Here is a 19245-nt window from a genome sequence, read left to right as displayed (position 1 = left end):
GAAAACAGCACACACTCTTTTAACTCTGAGCCATCAGTCCAGCCACAGAAACCTACTTTAAATACCCTGGTAAGTTAAAAGTAAAGAGATGGGTCTGTCAAGATGGCGCAGTAGGTAAAGGTAGTTGCTGCTAAGCTTGATGACCTGAATTTTGATTTTTGGGACCCCATATGACTTCCACACACGTGCCATGACACTATTCCCCTACCCACCACCCAGTAAATAAATGTTCAAGAAAAATGTGTGAATGAGTTAGAAACCAATGGATGAGACATATATAATATATATATTTTATATATATATAATATATATATAAGATACAGAGAGAAATCAAGAGTGAAGGAGGAAATTTACATTATAGCAACAACATATGCTTCTATTAAAAAAAAAAAGGCTAGGCATATTTGAAAGACATAAGAAAGAACTGAGTTTGTAACACATCCAAACAAGAAAGCCCTTGTCCAAATAATCATCATCATAATAATTAGGGTGGGAATAAATGAAATAGAGAAAAATAAACTAAATCAAACGATCAGAGACTAGAGAGATGGCTCAGTGGTTAAGAGTGCATACACACACACACACACACACACACACAAACACACACACCCTCTCATGAAAAATAAGCCTTTGAAAGTTTTTTTATTTTTAGTTTGTCCACATGTGAACCTCCATCAAAGGCCAGAAAAAGGCACTGCCGTCCCCCACTCTTGAGTTTCAGGCAGTTGTGAGCTACCTAATATTGGTGCTACAAACCAAACTCGGGTCCTCTGGAAAAGCAGCCAGCACTACTGAACCATCTTACAACCCCAAATAAAAGAAAAGGAAAGGAAAGACAGACAGACAGAAAGATAGAGAGATGGATGATAGCAGATCAATCTTTGAAAAGGCAAAACTGACTTTTATTAAGACAGACTAATTAAAAAAAAATACTCAAATGACCTCAGTGTCAGTGGAAACATAGTTACTGACATAGAATTATAGATGGAGTAGGTACATGGCTAGAGAAAGGACTCAAGTGCAGTACTTACTTACCTAGCACGCAGGCATTAGGTCCTAGGGTCATCAATCCTCAAGAGCTAGGTATATTTCTAACATTACTATTCTATATAGTATTAGTGACTAGTGCCAGAGTACTCAGGTGGGGAAAGGAAGAAAGATTTTTTAGATGATACAAAACAAAACTCTAAAAATTTCTGATGCAAACAAAACCAAAAATGGTTACAACTAATAAATGAATTCAGCTCCACCCAAAGATAGGTCAATCCTAGCACCTGGGAGGCAGAGGCAGGTGGATCTCTGTGATTTCGAGGCCAGCCTGGGCTACAGAGTGAGTTCCAGGAAAGGCACAAAGCTACAGAGAAACCTTGTCCTGAAAAACAAAAAACAAAACAATCAATTGCAATTTTATGTGCCAAAAATAATAAATCAGAAAACGGCATAAAAAGAATATTTATGAATTAACCAAAGTGAGAGGACACACGAGTAAAGACACACAGGTCCTATTTCCGTATGTCTTCTATAGATTTAATGCAATCTGTCACAATACCAATGATGTTTTTTGCAAAGTGGAAAAAAATAATTATCTTAAATATCACATAGAATCTTAAGGAGTCCATAACTGTGGTGGTTTGAATAAGAATGGCTCCCATAGGCTCATAAATTTGAATGCTTAGTCACTAGGCACTATTTGAATGGATTAGGTGTGGTCTTGTTGGAGGAAAAAATGTCACTGGGGGTGGGCTGCAAGGTTTCAAAAGCTCATGCTAAGCACAGTGTCTCTCTTGACTCTGCCTGAGGATCAGCTCTAAGCATCTGCTCCAGTGCCACGCATGCTGCCATACCATACTCCCTGCCTGATGATAATGGACTGACCTTCTCGAACTGTAAGCAAGCCCCCAATTAAATGCTTGCCTTGGCCATGGTGTCTCTTCACGGCAATGTTAACAGTGACTAAGACAATAATCCAAACCATCCTGAAAGAAAACAAAACTGGAGACTTGAATAAAACACTTTGCAAAGCTCATCATTAGCCAATGGCACTGGCGGTCAAAACAGACAAGCAGGACAATGGCACACAAAGGAAGAAGGCCAGGAGCATATAACCCCACACAACCTGCTCAGCAGGAAGATGCAAAGTTAAGTGTCACCCTACCTCACAGCTATCAGATGGCTACTCTCAAAATAATAAAACAACAGGTAAGGATGCTGAAAAAGAATTCTTGTGCACCACAGATAGGTAAGCCTACAAAGCGGCACAGTCTAGGTGGAAAACAGTAAGGCAGTATAGGTATCATACAATACAACAAATATAGTATATTCTCAGAAGAATCAAACATAGTCTTAAAGAAATACTTGTTCATGCATGCTCAGAAATATTTGTCCCAATACAAAAAGTAAAAAAAAAAAAGAAGCGTGGTATATGTATACAATGAAATTATCACTCAAGGAAGGAAATTCTGTAATACATTATGATGTGATGAACCTTAAGGATATCAAACTAAGTGAAATAAGCCACTCAGGAAAACAGGATTACTGCGTCATTCATTTAATGAAGGACTTGGGAGTAGTCAGCATAAAAACAGAAAGCAGAATGGTGGTTCCCAAGGGGAGAGGCGGGGAAGAAGTTAATGCTTCATAGGTAAAAAGGCTCCAACTTTACAAGATGAAGAGTTACAACCACAGATGCAGCAGCGACAGTTGCATGATGTTAGGAATGCATCTGATTCCACTGACTGAAGCGCTTTAGAGATAGTTGGGAGGGTAGATTTTATGCTATGCATATTTTACCACCAGAAAGAAAGAGATGGAGGAAAACGTTAAACAAAAAAGTGGAGGCACTGTGCTAGTCTCAAAGAGAATAGATTTCAGGTCAAGTAAAAGCACCAAAAATAAAAGCAAGTCATACATGAGCCTTTAACAACCAAGTCTACAAGTATGTGAATCAAAGATAGAGAAGACTGCAAAGAGAAAAGAACCTTCTACAATAGTTAGGAGTCTCCAATCCCTTTTATTAAAAATGGACAATCAAGCAGGCCAAAAATCAGGAAGGAGGATGAAAGGAACAGAAGCAAACGGATACAGTACCGTCTACAGATTACCCAACGAAGAACACACAATCTTCTCTAGCACACGGGAACATTCGCCTCTTGGCTGTTTGAGATAGGGTAGTCCTGGCTGTCCTAAAGCTCACTATGTAGACCAGGCTGGCCTCAAATTCACAGAGGTCCTCCTGCCTCTGCTGGGATTAAAGGTGTGAACCACCACACCCAGCAAATATTCACTTCTGAGCCACATACACTCTTCTATAATTCTTCCAGGGGAAGAACAGTTCAATTCCCAGCACCCACATGGCAGCTCACCACTGTCTCTAACTCCAGTTCCAGGGGATCTGACACCTTCACACAGACATATATGCCAGCAAAACACCAATGCACATAAAATAAAAATAAATTAAAAATAAATAAATAAATTCAAGAGCAGCGACCAGGCCTGGAAGGTGTAGTTCAGTGCCTCTAGACCCCATTGCAATTTTATCTATCTATCTATCTATCTATCTATTTATTTTTGTGGTGCTGGCAATTGAACTAGGACTTTGTGCAGCTAGGCAAGAGCTGTATATTTTATTTTCTCTAATATTTTACTGTAGTGTTTTTCTTGTCATTTCTTTTTAACTTTTATATAACATATCTTAACAAATAGATGTATGACTGGTATAGAAAGCAGTAATTTTTTTTAATCTCAAGGAAATTAAATCTTCATAGTATTCATCCTCAACATTTTATGTACAAAATATTTACCCACAATGGCTAGAGTGTAAATTAAAACAAAAATAACAATTATGACATTAAATCTTAGATGCAACAATTGTGACTCTATAGCAGAAACTCCAAACTAAGCAGCCAAGGACAGAGACACAGGCTGGCCCAAGAGCCTCAGTGTGTGTGTGGCTGTCCTCCACACACAGAACCTATCCTTTGACTCTTGGTTATATTGAGACACCACACTTAGCACTTCTGAGAAACGACCAAGGGACCTGAAGACAAGCCTATGCCATTATAAAATAGCTTGTCTTGTTTCTAGAAGGTCCTTCTGCTAACTCTGTGGGGCTGTTAATATACTGTGTATTTAAACAGTCATAGCCAGAACATTGAAGTAAGTCTGCCTAACTCAAATGATACAAACCAATTCTGCAAGGCCTGGTAAGAGAAAATACAAGCTTGTTTAGAGAAACCAATGTTTTTACAGTAGATATACATGAAGTATTTAATCAACTGCACATACTTCCCCCTCCATACTGAGCTACCACTGAGTTATAGCCACAAGCCTATGAACAGCATCTTATTTTCCATAATAAAAAGGCTTTCAACAGATGTATTTAAAATGGATCAGTGTGGGGCTGGAGAAATGGCTAAGTGGTTAAGAGCACTGGCCACTCTTCCAGAGAACCCTGGTTTGAATCCCAGCACCCACATGGCAGCTCCCAGCTGCCTGTAAATCCAGTTCCAGAGGATCCAGCACAACCTTTCTGGTCTCTGCAGGCACCAGATACACATGTAGGCAAAACACACATAAAATAAAATAAATTAAAAAAATAAAATAAAATGTAATAGTGTGTAGTCATGACCAAGAAGCAATATGGCTGAAATGCAGCTTAATTATAATTTTTAAAGTTTTATGACCATCACTATGTGTGCCTAGACCTCTGTATTTGCCTTCCTACACAGGAATCTTTTGCATTTACCTATGGCCTTAAGTTTAACAGGGTCAAAGGAATGGGTATCAGATATAGAAATGGTGCTAAAAAACATTTTTCTTCTTTTATACTTGTACAGGAGACCTCTAACTTCCTTTAAAAAGGCCAGAGTCAGCAGCTGGAGAGATGGCGAAGGTCCTGCTTCAGTTCTAAACACCCGCATAGTGGTTCACAACCATCTATAACCTCTAGTTCAAGGGATTCAATACCCTCTTCTAATTTCCATGGACATTAGGCACACACAGACATGTGTGCAGGCAAAACATTCATACAAAAAATAAAAATAAACAAATCTTTTAAAAGGTAGGTATGCTGGAGAGATGGCTCAGTGGTTAAGTGCACTGGCTGCTCTTCCAGAAGATCTGGGTTTGAGTCCCAGAACCCACACATCCTGGCTCACAAACATCCATAAACTCCAGTTCTAAAGGATTCAATAACTTCTGGCCTCCATGGCACACAGGTGGGGCACAGACATACTTGCAGGCAAAACATTCATACATTATCTGTAACTCTAGTCGCAGATCTAGACATCTTCTTCTGGCCTCAATGGGTACTGCATGCATATGGTACACACACATAAATGCAAGCAACACACACACACACACACACACACACACACACACACACACACACAGAGGAAGGGGGAAGGAGAAAGCCAAAGTAAGGAAGAAAACCAGTAAACAGCTGAGGAGAGTATTCCCAGTGGACTTTGGGAACAATTAATTTATTAGGATAAAAAAACTAATTCATTAATACTTTCAATAAAAAAACATACAATGGACATTCTTTAATCTTTTTTTCAGAATTAGGTTAAAACTCTATTTAGAAAAATAGGAAGTGAACAGCACCTTATACACCAAGAGGAAAAGAGGTATAAGTCACAAACCCCACAAACATTGCCTGGCTTTGATGACATACTTGAAAATGGTTTGGAAACTTTGCTAATAAAGATACCATGTATCAAAATGGGTAATACCAAGTCTGACAAAACACAAGCATGGGTTTGGGTAGCTTCTGAGTACTTACTAAAAATGAACTTGAACCTTATTCTTCTGTAAGTGTGGTATTAATCTACCACCTGTGCCCCTCCCCAGCAAACACTTAGGAAACCCATTTATTGGCCACACATAGCATACCATAGAGTGACCCCAGAAGACCAAGCACTTTCCATGTCACGGCCTCCTTTTCTGTCCCACTTGAGAATCACTGTGCTAAATAAACTAATATAGTTGGGGAGAATTATATTTTTGTTTGATTAGTGCCAACTTGGAATCATCACATAACATAACTAACATAACAACTAACGTAACAAAATCTCAGCATTATGGTGAGTCAAAAAGGCAAGTGCAAAGCAGCTCAACAGGCAAAGCAGCCTAAGGAGTGAATTAGCTGGAGATGGTGCACACCTACAATCCTAGCACTAGGGATGTAGAGGCAGGAGGATCACTGCATGTTCAAGAATAGCCTGGTCTACATAGATTTTAGGCCAATTTCTCTAAATTTATCCTCCAAGTCTAAGATATTAGGTATATACATGGGGTTCTTTGAGGAGAACTAAAAACCCGAGCACTTTCTAGACTTTCACTGCTTTTCCTAGGTGCGCTCTTTGCAGGCTGGGTTTTGAGAAACCTCCTCTCTGCCCTACAGCTATATTTCCGTAGCCTCAGATAATAGGATTTCTCTTTTTTGCACACTGGGCTTTTCTTTAGGCTTGCATATTTGACAAGGCTCTAGTTTTCAAGCTAAGGATGCCCAGAAAACATCAGAGGATTCAAGCTATTTTCAGCTCATTTTATCTATTATGTTAAGGCAAGAGTCAGGCCATGAGTAGAAAAATGGACTCTTGTCAAGTATCCTGAGTTCAACCTATTAGTACTATTATCTGAAAATTCTCTAATTCTAGTGACTAAATCATGATTTTTGTTTCCCTACACACTGTAAAGGTTCAACATTACAAGGACTTCAGAGACTACAGCCAAAGCAAAATGTCTGTAGCCCCATCGAATCAGGAGCAGATGCTGCTCTGTACATGGGTCAGCATACCCACTCCTGTCTGCTAAAGTATATGCTCTTGTCAGAACTCAAGTCATGAGTGACTTCACTTCCTACCGTGGCTTACCTTACTGTGTGTGAAGGGGGGTGCTGTATACAAGGTAGGATGGATGAGCGGTCGAGGCAGGTGTGGAACAGTGTGCAAGGGTACATGTCCATGGATGTGGGGGTACAGGTGCAGCGCAGGGTGTGTTGGCTTCTCTGGGCTCAGGAACTGATGGCCAGGAGGCAGGGCTCCAGCAGTCATTGCTGATGCTGGTAGCCCAGAAGCTTCTTGTTTACAAACGTGGCATTCACAAGTGTTTGGAGTTTGTTCCGCCTAAAATAACAGAAAAAGAAGTACTTGTTTAATATACAACGAAGAATGGCATGAATTAAGCTGCAGTCAGCCAGATACTACAGAGCAAACACAAAGCTTCAGGACTCAGCCTGGGCTAACCAAAGCTCTCACAGGGAAAGGTACAAATGCCAGAGATAATAGAAAAAAGGAAGGCTGCAGAGGGGAGAGCTGAGCCTCATTTTCCAGAAGGTTATTTGCAGAGGCAGGAGCCACTGATCAGGGACACAACTGAACAGGAACAAGGGACTCCATAAAGATATTAAAAGGATGGAGTTAGGAGGTACTGGGACCAAAGACAAAAGGATCACTGGGTGGGTGGACTCTGCTGGGCTCCTACTGTTCAACCAACATCTACAATGAAAACTTCCACCATGAAGGGGAGACTGGATGCTAGCTGGAGCAGAATGAAGAGACCAGTGATACCTCTTTATCAAAGCAAATGTGAAACTGAAAACAGATGACAAAGATAACACTTCAGGCTCTAGAACTCAGCCAAAGCCAAATACTGGGGAGTCTTTAAGATAGCCAGAATTTCAGGGAAGAACAGGAGGAATCTGGACTTCCTGCCAGGGCCTTTCCTTGTTCTAGCTCTAGTGCAGGGAACAGCATGCAGCATGAAGATCAGGGACATATGAATAAAGCCCTGCTATCAAGAGCAGCTCAGTGTCCAGCAGAGATGAGCCAAAAGAAGTAGATGTTAGGTCTCAAACCTGGAACAAAGAGCTAAGATGCATATTTAACGTATCAAAGCAGACCTGCCCACCAGGTTCTCCCAGCATCCCTCAGTCCCTACCAGCCACAGGGTATGGCTGGCATACTCTTCCCCCAATTGCCCTTCTCTATATATAATCCATCCATTTTGGTTGCTGGGCCCTTTCGGCTACCTTTTTCTCTCCTGCTTCTCCTCTCTTCCCTCCCCCTTCTCATCACATGGCCAGGCTCAGGGTCATGGTCACTCTGGACTCTCCCAGATGTCCCAGCCTCTAGCTATGCTCTCCCTCATATCTATAATAAACCTCCATCATACCTAAGAGCAGTAATGTCCTTCCTTTTTTTTTTCCCCATTCAGTAGACTCAGTGGGACTAGACAGGAAAGTGAATGAGACAGAAACACATTGGGGAGACTCTAAAAGCAAGAAAGCTATGCAATACTCCTTAAACTATCCAAAGCTCAGTGGCTGACTAGGAGGCCACAGTGTATACATAGGCATGATCTCCAAAGGAAGTATACAAAGGAAGAAACCACCAAAGTTCACTGGAGTACACGCTAAGCAAGAGAAATGTTCCCTAATCTACACACAGATGTGTTGGGACACAGAGGAAACTTCAGAAAGATAAGGCAGCAAGGAATGACCCAATAAAGCCAGTAGCCAGGCTAAAAACAAAAAGGAGTAGCTGGGCATGGTGGTACCTATTTTTAATCCTAGCACTCGGGAGGCAGAGGCAGGCAGACCTCTGTGAGTTTGAGGCCAGCCTGGTCTATAGAATATAACGTTGTTCTACTATCTAAACCATTCAATTTCCGCACACACAAAAAAGAGACATGCCAGAAAACGAACAGTCCCTGGACAGTAGTTCTTGGCCCACACATCAGTCTAGCACACAATGGTATGTAAGTAGGAATAATAGCTTGTTCAGAGAATTAAGGAAAATGTTAAAACAAAAATTCAACATAAAGAGAGAGAATATTCAATATAAAGAGAAAAAATACATAAATTCTAAAACAGATTGAAGATGACAGAAAAAAGAATCTGAGAATCCCAGTAAGCAAAAGAAATTACCCCTGTGTAAAATGTATATATCAAAACCTAGCAGAACTGGAAGGACCAAAAGAAAAAAAAAATCCAATGTTAAAATGCATCTTTCAGTAATTGATAAACTGTATACTGCAATTCTAACCTCCAGGAAGGTGGCATTAGGAGGTGAGATTCTTTGGTGGCTCTACCCTCAGAAGTATCCTCATTCTTTCACCCATCTATAGCTACTTAAAAAGAAGCACACTGGTGGTTTGAATGAGAGCAGCCCCCACAGGCTCATAAATTTGAATGCTTGGTCCCCAGCTGGTGGAACTACTGGGTAAGGATTAGGAGGTGTGGCCTTGTTGGAGGAGGTGTGTCATTGGGGGTGGTCTTTGAGGTTTCAAAAACTCAAACCATTCCCAGCTAGCTTTTTCTCTCTTCTCTCTCACTGTGCCTCATGCTTAGGGATTAAGGTACAAGCTCTCAGCTACTACTCCAACACCATGCTTTCCTGACTGCTACCATGTTCTCCACCATGATGGTCAAGGGCTCACCCTCTGAACTATAAGCCCCAAATAAACTCTTTCTTCTATAAGCTGTCTTGGTCATCAGAAGAAAAGTAACTAAGACACACAACTAGCAGACTGGGGGACAGGCCCTAGTGTATTTCAAACTTACCAAAGAGCAATAGTTAATGAGCTGTGGGGGTAGGGATGAACACAGAGAGCAATGAACAGAATGGAATGTAGGCCTGAATTTTCAACATGGGAAAATGTGATCTTTCCAAAAAACCTTACACCATAAGAAATATTGAGTCACCGGACAGTAGTGGTGCACACGTTTAATTCTAGCTAGCACTTGGGAGGCAGAGGCAGGTGGCTCTCTTGAGTTTAAGGCCAGCCTGGTCTACAGAGTGAGTTCCAGGACATCCAGGGTTACACAGAGAAACCCTGTCTCAAAACAAAACAAAACAAAACAAAACAAAACAGGAAATACTGAGTCAAACAGCTCACAGTGTCAGTCAGAGGTAAAGTTATAAATCTAGAAGAAAACAGCTTTGTTTGAAAAACAAAAAAAAAAGTAGAATGCATTAAAATAAAAACCTTGGTGGGGCTGGAGAGATGGCTTGGAGGTTAAGAGCACTGGCTGGGTTCAATTCCTAGCACCCACATGGTAGCTCACAACCACCTGTAATGAGATCTGGTGCCTTCTTCTGGCTATGTAGGCATACATGCTGGCAGGACACTGTATATATAATAACTAAAACTTTAAAAACAAAACAAAACAAAAACCCTTGTGCTTTATAAACAATACCATAAGAGGCATGGCGAGCACTAGCAAGTGTGAGGAGTTCTAAACTCAGTCTCCAACATTAAGTACAGGTAGACAATTCAATAAAATAAAGATACCACAAACCTGAGAAAAGAGTGCAAACTAGAACTTGCACCCAGTACATAAAGAACTCTTGCAACACAGTAATAAGACAGAAAAGAAACAGCCCTTAAGTAAATAAAAGGTAGCCACAGGGGTTTACCATTTCTCATGTATTAATATCAGCAAAACTTCAAAACTATATTGTGACTCTTTTGGGGGCCCAGTACTCATTGCCAGACCAATTCTATGGAAACATCTGCTTATGAACAGGGTGTTGGATATACAAGGTGACTCACTGAGCAGTTTGTAATGGTCAAAAGGGAGAAACAACACAAGTGCTGGCCAATAGGGTTAAAAACAAAACAAAAACCTGGTACTTCCAGCAAGGTCAGTAGGAACAGAGTACTTACCTAGGAGGCCTGAGGCCTTAGTTTCAATCCATAGTACTATAGAGGGTGGGAAAAGGAAGGACAGGGCTAAATGGGGATACCGCTCAGTGGTAGAGAGCTTGCCTACCATGGGTGAGACCCATGGATTTCTCAGACTCTAGTCAAGATTCTAAATTATTTATAGCCAAGTGTGGTGTCACACACCTGTAATACCAGCATTTAGGAGGTAAAGGCAACATGATCAGGAGTTTAAGGCCAGTCTTAATTACATAGTATCTTGTCTTAAATACACAAAAATCCGAAACAAAGTAAAATACAACAATAGTCACAGAAACAAAAGAACCAAACATAAAAAAGAGGCTAAGAAGATCACTCATCAGTTCATGTACTGCTCTTTTTTTTTTTTTTTTTTTTTTTTTTTTTTTTGGTTTTTCGAGACAGGGTTTTCTCTGTGTAGCTTTGCGCCTTTCCTGGAACTCACTTGGTAGCCCCGGCTGGCCTCGAACTCATAGAGATCCGCCTGGCTCTGCCTCCCGAGTGCTGGGATTAAAGGCATGCGCCACCACCGCCCGGCTCATGTACTGCTCTTAACAGAGGACCTGAGTTTATTTCCTAACACCCATACCAGTGGTTCACAACTGCCTGTAACTCTAGCTCCATGGGGATCAGGCACTGCTGGCTTTCCTGGTCACCAGCACTCATGTGCACATGCCCACACATGTAATTAAAAATAATAAAAATAGCCAGGCATTGGTAGTACACGCCTTTAATCTCAGCACTAGGGAGGCAGAGGCAGGTGGATCTCGTGAGTTCAAGGCCACCCTGGGCTACAGAGTGAGCTCCAGGGAAGGCTCCAAAGCGACACAGAGAAACCCTGTCTCAAAAAACCAAAAATAGGGGTTGGGGATTTAGCTCAGTGGTAGAGTGCTTGCCTAGCAAGCGCAAGGCCCTGCGTTCGGTCCTCAGCTCTGGGGGAAAAAAAATAAAAATAAATAAATAAATAAATAAAATATAATACTATAATAAAAATATCTCTTAAAAATTAAAGTTACAGCCGGGCAGTGGTGGTGCACGCCTTTAATCCCAGCACTCGGGAGGCAGAGCCAGGCGGATCTCTGTGAGTTTGAGGCCAGCCTGGGCTACCAAGTGAATTCCAGGAAAGGCGCAAAGCTACACAGAGAAACCCTGTCTCGAAAAACCAAAAAAAAAAAAAAAAAAAAAAAAAAAAAATTAAAGTTACAAAAATGAAGACTATAGAAGCACACTCTTCAAAGACATGTTAAGTGAAAAGCAAAGTAGGCGGCCTTTCTTATAAGACAGGAAAGAGTAGACGTCTGCATTTGCACATAATGAAACTAGTCATCTACTGGGCCTAGAGGCTGAAGGTGCACAGATGATGGGACACAGGGGAAAAGATGGCAAGATTTCCCAATTTATTCCTTTTGATATCACTTCTATTATTTTAATCACATACTTACAATAAACCTGCTTCTACAAACAAAACAAACGAAACAAAAGAAAAGAAAAGGAATGAGGAAAGAAAAACAAAAAACATTTCTCCAAGCAGAGTGTTATAAAACTAATGACAATCATAGATCTGAGCAACAGGGAAAAAAGATTAAAATGTAAGTTATATATTTTATAAATGTTTTTTTCTCTACAGTTCTAATCTTCAGAAATTTCTGGAATTGGCATAAATTGCTTCTATTTGCAGAAAATACACACAAAGGAAGAGATCTTTGGGAAAGCAGAAAACATGAAACATGTCCCTACCTGCGGTGTTGGGTAGGATGGAGGTGGAGTGTCCACTTTCCTCTCCTCTGTCCTTGGGTTACCATTTCCTAGGGTCTCATCTTCTTTGGGAGCTCCTGGGGGCTCACCACTACTCTCCCCATCAGCGTCTTCATCATCAGCTTCTGAAGAACTATGACTGGTGCTGCTTACCTGAGGGGACTTAAAAGGCAGCATTCTGTTGCTTTAGTTTTCAAAACAATAGTAATGTAAATGAAGTGTAAAGACCACCACATCCTGTATTTACTGACACCCACACCTCCTCATAGAAAAGCCACACCCATACCTCATCTTTCAGGGCCATGTTTTCCCCACCACCATTCAGTTCGCTGTGGATTCCATTCATGTTGGCCACCACATTGGTATCATCGTAGTTGGTCAACGGATAAATGTCAGCAAACTTAGCTGACAATGGTGCGACGTCTTCATCATCACTACAACTGAGGCAAGCAGAGACGGTCACCATGAGGCCCTTCGTTTGGGGAGGACAGTGAGGAGCACCCCCCACTGAACACGACATCTCCTCTAAGGTCATGAGTCTGTTCACGAAGAGTGTTCAGTGTCACTCACACTACTTAACACCTCTTAGTCAGTCACCTGAACACAAAGAAAAGCCTGGATGAGTAACATCTGTGACATAGAGAAGAATGGGAAAGAATGTCCCACAGTAGAAATGCTGAGGAGACCAAGATGAATTGGTATTACACTTTTATGTGGCCTTAAAAGACCTGGAGTATAAGTGCCACCCCCAAGTAGACATCATTTTTATGAAAATGTTAAGGTACAATGAGCAACTTCAGGTCTTTAGTGTTTGAGTTTACAGTCACCAAATTGTTAGAAAATATCCAGCTGAGCCGGGCGGTGGTGGCGCACGCCTTTAATCCCAGCACTCGGGAGGCAGAGCCAGGCGGATCTCTGTGAGTTCGAGGCCAGCCTGGGCTACCAAGTGAGTTCCAGGAAAGGCGCAAAGCTACACAGAGAAACCTTGTCTCGAAAAACCAAAAAAAAAAAAAAAAAAGAAAATATCCAGCTGATCAAAACTCACAAGCATAGTTATGTAACAACATACTAATTAAGCTAGCTAAGCTCAAGTCAATTATGACAATCAACTTCATCAATGCAATGAGGAAATGACATGTTCACTAAAAAAAACCCAAAAAACCAGAACTTCAGCAAATCTTCTGGATTTAGCATGTGGAGATCACTTATAACTTCCTAATATATGAGAAGAGCTGCTCTGGTTGAGGGATAAGAGACAGGCCCACCCCAGTATTAGATAAAACATGCACTAACCTGTCCTCTATCTTAGCACACAATGATCTCCAAAAGGTAAAAATCCTAAGGACCAGTGGTCTGCCTCCTAAGAAAAGGTTCAGGATTCCCAAGCACATGTTCTGAGACAGGGTCATCCTACATAACCTTGACTATCCTAGAACTTACTACGTAGACCAGGCGTTGAGCTCATAGAGATCCACCTGCCTCTGCCTCATGAATCTTTTCTATTTTCAAAATGAGGAACCTGATACACTGCACCAATACCTGAAGCTCACCAACAGAAGAAAAAAGCACCCACCACCAAGGGAGTGTGTGTGTACTGGCCAATACAGCATTCCTGCAGTGTCTGCCATTGCCATGGTATACTAATGGGAAAACTGGTTCTGAAATGAAGTGACTAACTCAGCATTGGCACACATATGACAGCTGGAGGCTTCTCCACCCCAGGAAGACCCAGACTGCACTATACTGCAATGACTGAAATGATGTTGCTGTTTCATCAGTTTAGAAAACAGCACCAGGAAAGACAATGCAAGCCAAGAATCACAAGGATTTTCATCACAGAGGTTGATATTTGGAAGACATTAATCTCAAGTTGCTAGAGTATTGGAAGACATGAGCTGCCAAGACCAATAGTGGGCAGTTCCAGCTCAGGCAAAAGGCTCCTGCAGCTGATGTTCCATTAATGACCATACACCAGAGCCCACAACTGATGATGACAATTATGACAGTAAGTCAGACAGTTTGATACATTTGCAATTCCCTAACTTCAATTTTCAATAGATTCACTTGCATGTTAAACTTCCATATGCCTCAGTCAGAAGCCGTATAATAGCTAGCGGAGAAATCCTCAAAATGCCTAAGGTCTGAGAACTTTGTTCAAGGAAAAGTCAACCAGGAACTTCAACTCAGGCCTTTAGAATTATTTTGTATTTGGGGCTAAGTGGTACAGCGCTCATCTAGCATATATGAAGCCTTGGGTTCTATTCCCCTAGCTCCATAAAAATTCATTCATGGATACCTGGAAGACAAGGAAAACTTTGAAAGATGAAAAAAGACAAATCCAAATGAACTGTATGATGAATCAAAGAATCTGAGGATCATGTGTAGCCAGATATAGTCAAATATCCCTCAACATAAGCACCTCGGCAGGGCTAGTGATGGCTTCATGTTCAACTTACTTCACTTAAAAAAACCACATACAGCCCAGTGTGGTAGCACATGCCCTTTAATTCCATCACTGAGGAGGCAGAGGTAGGTGGATCTCTGTGAGTTTGGGGCCAGCCTGGTTTACACAGAGAGCTCCAGGACAGACAGAGCTACATAGTAAAACTGTCTCAAAAACAAACAAAAAACAAGAAGAAAAGAAAAGAAATGAAACGGCAGGTGTGGTGGCACACGCCTTTAATCCCAATACTCAAGAAGCAGAGGGAGGTGAATCCCTGAGTTTGAGGCTAATCTGGTCTACAGAGTGAGTTCTAAGACAGACTGAATTACTTAGAGAAACCCTATCACAAAAAAATCAACCAATCAACCAACCAACCATCCAACCATCCAAACAGAAAAGTAAAAAGGCTAAGAAACTATATACATCCATGTGCAAACTAACTTACGAGGCCTCTGCAAATGACAGGGTCACAATTGAGTTTACAGCCCCTTGCTAATATGAAACGCACTTCTTAAAATGTAGGAATACAGAAAACACAAACTTTTAATTGCTTGCTAAAGTGATCTGAGTTCTTAGCAAGACATGGAACGAGCATGAACACTGAGCTGACAATGAAGAGGATGAACAGCCACTGTCCACCTCAGGCAGAATGAGAAAATGAGACCAGAACTGTGAGACATTTCCCTGCATACCAACTGGCAATTAGAAATTCACCATATTTTTTCAGGTAATGAAATAGTATCAGTTTGGGTTTATTGATTTCATGTTTTAACAGGTGCTTAACACACTGCAAGATCCTTTTTTCTTTTTTATAAAAAGTACTGTAATGGTGATCATATTTCTGTAGACTGATGTCTGTATTTCTCATTAAATGGATAAATTTCTGAAACTCTATTATAAAGTCACAACTTACAAAGTTGGTGCAGAGCCATTGTCTGTGAGGATGAGTCTGGGATGTTGCTGAATTGTGATGGGAGAGCTGGAACCTGACCCTGAGCTTGCTGATGACACACTAGGTGGGCGCATCTCAGAGAGATAGTCGGGAGCAGAATCCACTTGGAGTGGTAGCTGGTGAATGTGGATGTCATCAGTGACGGGGGGTTCCATGATACCACAAGTGAGGATGTGTGAGAGGCTGCAGTCATCACAAGCACATCTGATCGGGAATTAAGGACAGTTACCAAGAAAGCCAACTCTGAAGGTTGGGTTCAAACCTCTGCTTGTTTCAGTGTGGGCTGAAGGCCAATAGCACCCAGACAGTCTAGCTCACCTTCGCCTGTAGTTGCAGTTAGGGCAGTCTGGCATGCTCAACCTAGAAGATGACAACATGTGCCTCCTGGTATCTGTGAAGTTGTTCTCGCCAGTAACCACTTTCTTATTAGTTAACTAGAGGAAATAAACAATGGCTTAAATTTGCAAGACATTTCCCCCATTTCATGGACTACATTTCAACTATTACAATAATCATGCTCATTTACAATCCAAGAGGCCCACCTTTTGCAAACAGACCAAACAAAACAACAACAACAAAAACCCACAGGGCGGTAGCCCTGGAACATGCAGTCAGTCAGTCAAATGAAGAGCAAAGCATCAAAAACCCCCTTAATGTTCTGGTCTCCAACAGACACATCCCATGTGCATTTTTTGCAGATAACCAAAAGGTAGAACTGTTGCAGACACCAAGTTTACTCAGTGTGCTCTGGGTGCTCAGCACTTGTTAGACACCAGGAATTGAGACTGGTATGTGGAGGAGAAGACTGGACCTAAAAGCTGCCTAGGAAGTAGCCCCAAAACTTAGGAATCTGGATTTCAAAGGGGAAGGGTGTGCCAGAACTGAACTAGGCTTATCAGCACACTCAGGCAAAAGGGCCTCTGTCTCATCCCATTGGTGGGAGCTCAACTTCAATCTGATGCAACTGGCTAACTGGTGTAAAGGGGAAGGGGGAGTTTAGGGAGTATGGGTCCTTGTATCATTTCTTACAATTCCCACCGAGATTATGCTTTTCAAGCAAGTATATGGAAGACCAAGAAACAGGTAAATGTAGTCAGTTTATCTGAATGTTAAAATCACTATATGATGACTTTAACACTAGAAGAAGCTGTCAATGGTCTTCATTGGTATCCTGTTAACATAGAGCATGCTTAGATATCAAGATGCACTTTTCTGTGCCATAATTTACAGGTCTCTCCTGTCAACCTTACCTGTTCTTCAATTAATCTCCTTTGCTTAAAAATCTCCCAGTCTTCTGTTAACATGCGCTGTTTGGTTTTCATTGTCATCTAGAAAGGAGAAATAAAAATACGCAAAAAACCTTAGTAACAACTACACAGAACATTCTCAAGGAAGATTCTTTTATTTTAAAATAAAGCTATTTTTAAAAAACTATTGACAATAGAGATTACCTATGAAGAAAACAGAAGTGCAGTACAAAAGGATGAGCCACCAGCTATTGCCCGTCAGCCTCTTGCTTGACACTCGTAACACTATCCCAAGTACTTTTCTCACATGAAAAACAGAACCTAGAAGCTGCTCACCTCAGAGAGCAGGATACATTTCCTGTGCAGAGGGAAGTAAGTGCTTGCTCTCCAGCACTTGACAGGCCACAAGCCTGATTGGGGACTCCTGGAGCTGGTCTGCTCCACCCATATACATGACCTTCCTAGTCCTGAGAACACTATCCTTATTATTACCCTTCATCTATGTGTAATTCCAACAAAGCAACAACATAAAATAAATTAATTTAAAAATTTAAAATTGAAGTATAAAACAATTCAACTTGAGAATCAGAAGAAAGTAAAACAGACTAACCAAGGAAACCTCAAACTACTGCCAACCCACTTAGACACAGTCTCCATTCCAAGAACTAAGCCCAGCTCGTACCCCTCTCTCCCAAATACTCAAGAGCAGAGATCAGCAACAGCTTCTCGTCAATGCTGAGACTGCCAGTAGGACTGTGGGGCCCAAAGCAGACACTAGCTGCTGTTGTTTGGGCACTGATGCCATCTGTCTCCATAGCAAGTTTACTATTCCTTCTACAGAAAGTTCTACATGCTGCACATGTTTAGCTGAAGTATAGAGTGCCTACATCACACTGGATTCCCCCTATTGTTGTATCCAGTAGCAAACCCAGATTAGTATAGTGGTGGCCCTTTACAGGAAGCAGGAGTCATCCTATGTGGTCTTAGAATCAGCACACCGGGACGGCTGCAGCATGTCTTTCCTGTGACATTATATTGTATGCTGAGACACCTGTGAGTTTGGAGCGCTTTTGTGTTTGTAACCTTAGCTGACTTCAATGATTCTTCCCTGGGGACAGAAGCAAGCTCTGCTATATTTGCTCTCAACGCATTGGCACTTTGTGCCTTTCCAGCTCCTCATCCCCTTCTATGTATCATTCACTATGATGACAAGAGTTAGCCAGGCACAGGCTGGCGTTTGGTGCTTCAGTTTGGTTCTTTTTCTTTTTTTCAATAATTTATTATTTTATGTATATGAGTGTTTTGCCAGCATGTATGGCTGTATGCCACATGCATGCCTGGTGCCCACAGAGGCCAGAAGAATGTGTTGGATTGCCTGGAACTAGAGTTACAGATGCCTTAGGCTGCCATGTGGGTACTGGAAATCAAACTTGAGTCCTCTGAAAAAGCAGCCGGTGCTGTCAACTGCTGAGCCATCTCTCCAGAACCTATAGTCTGGTTCACACGAGGGTTACACGCTGAAGACTTGTTCATTAGCACATAGTAGCATTGGAAGGTGAAGGAACCTTTAGGAAGTAGCTCCCAGTGGAAGTCAGGTCACTGGGGCATAACCTTGAAGTGCATATTAGGACCCCAGAGCCTTCCTCTCTGTTTCCTGGAGCCCTAAAGACCACCTCCATCATGACCTCCAGCTATGTGCTGTGCCACCATAAAAACACAGCAAAAGTCAAGGGATGTTCCTCTTAAGCTGGTGACTGAAGCCAGGTGTGGTGGGCACAGGGCTGTTAACTAGTATTCAGGAGGCAGAGGCAAGAGGATCACAAGTTTAAGGCTAGCATGAACTATAGAGTAAGACCTGTAACAAACAAATGACAAACTTGTATTTTCTCACAGTGATGGGAAACTGAGCAATGTCTTTTTGCTTCATTATTTCAGAGTACTAATGACCCAAACACTCACTGTTTCTCCCTGACTTTGATAACCTCAATAAAGTCATGTTCTGATGCCATGAATGTTCTCTACAGAGTTTACATTGTACACAGTGCACTGTAGTCTGCTTTTTTAAAACTATGTATTTAAAAAAAAAACCCACTTTATGATTTTGTATAAAATAGAAAAGCTCATGTAAAACTAAATATCATTTATGTGATTCTTTCATTGTC

At 41.4% G+C, this 19245-nt stretch overlaps 1 protein-coding gene across 3 annotated transcripts in view; it reads right to left on the bottom strand.

Annotated features, from left to right (window-relative positions):
- Nucleotides 1-19245, bottom strand: part of Fam193a (family with sequence similarity 193 member A) — a 135461-nt gene that overhangs the window by 40298 nt on the left and 75918 nt on the right. For all 3 annotated transcript variants that reach the window (XM_059275715.1, XM_059275716.1, XM_059275717.1), the window contains 6 exons: nucleotides 17087-17164; nucleotides 16155-16270; nucleotides 15798-16040; nucleotides 12728-12881; nucleotides 12424-12603; nucleotides 6876-7127 (listed from right to left, as the gene is read on the bottom strand). In XM_059275715.1, coding sequence (XP_059131698.1) covers nucleotides 6876-7127; nucleotides 12424-12603; nucleotides 12728-12881; nucleotides 15798-16040; nucleotides 16155-16270; nucleotides 17087-17164 — 1023 coding nt within the window. The remainder of the gene's footprint in view (nucleotides 1-6875; nucleotides 7128-12423; nucleotides 12604-12727; nucleotides 12882-15797; nucleotides 16041-16154; nucleotides 16271-17086; nucleotides 17165-19245) is intronic.

The sequence above is a fragment of the Peromyscus eremicus genome, chromosome 10 (genome assembly GCF_949786415.1).
Source record: "Peromyscus eremicus chromosome 10, PerEre_H2_v1, whole genome shotgun sequence".
Classification (NCBI taxonomy): domain Eukaryota; kingdom Metazoa; phylum Chordata; class Mammalia; order Rodentia; family Cricetidae; genus Peromyscus; species Peromyscus eremicus.
Note: the sequence above shows the minus strand (reverse complement) of the source record. Positions and strands in the feature narration are given on the sequence as shown.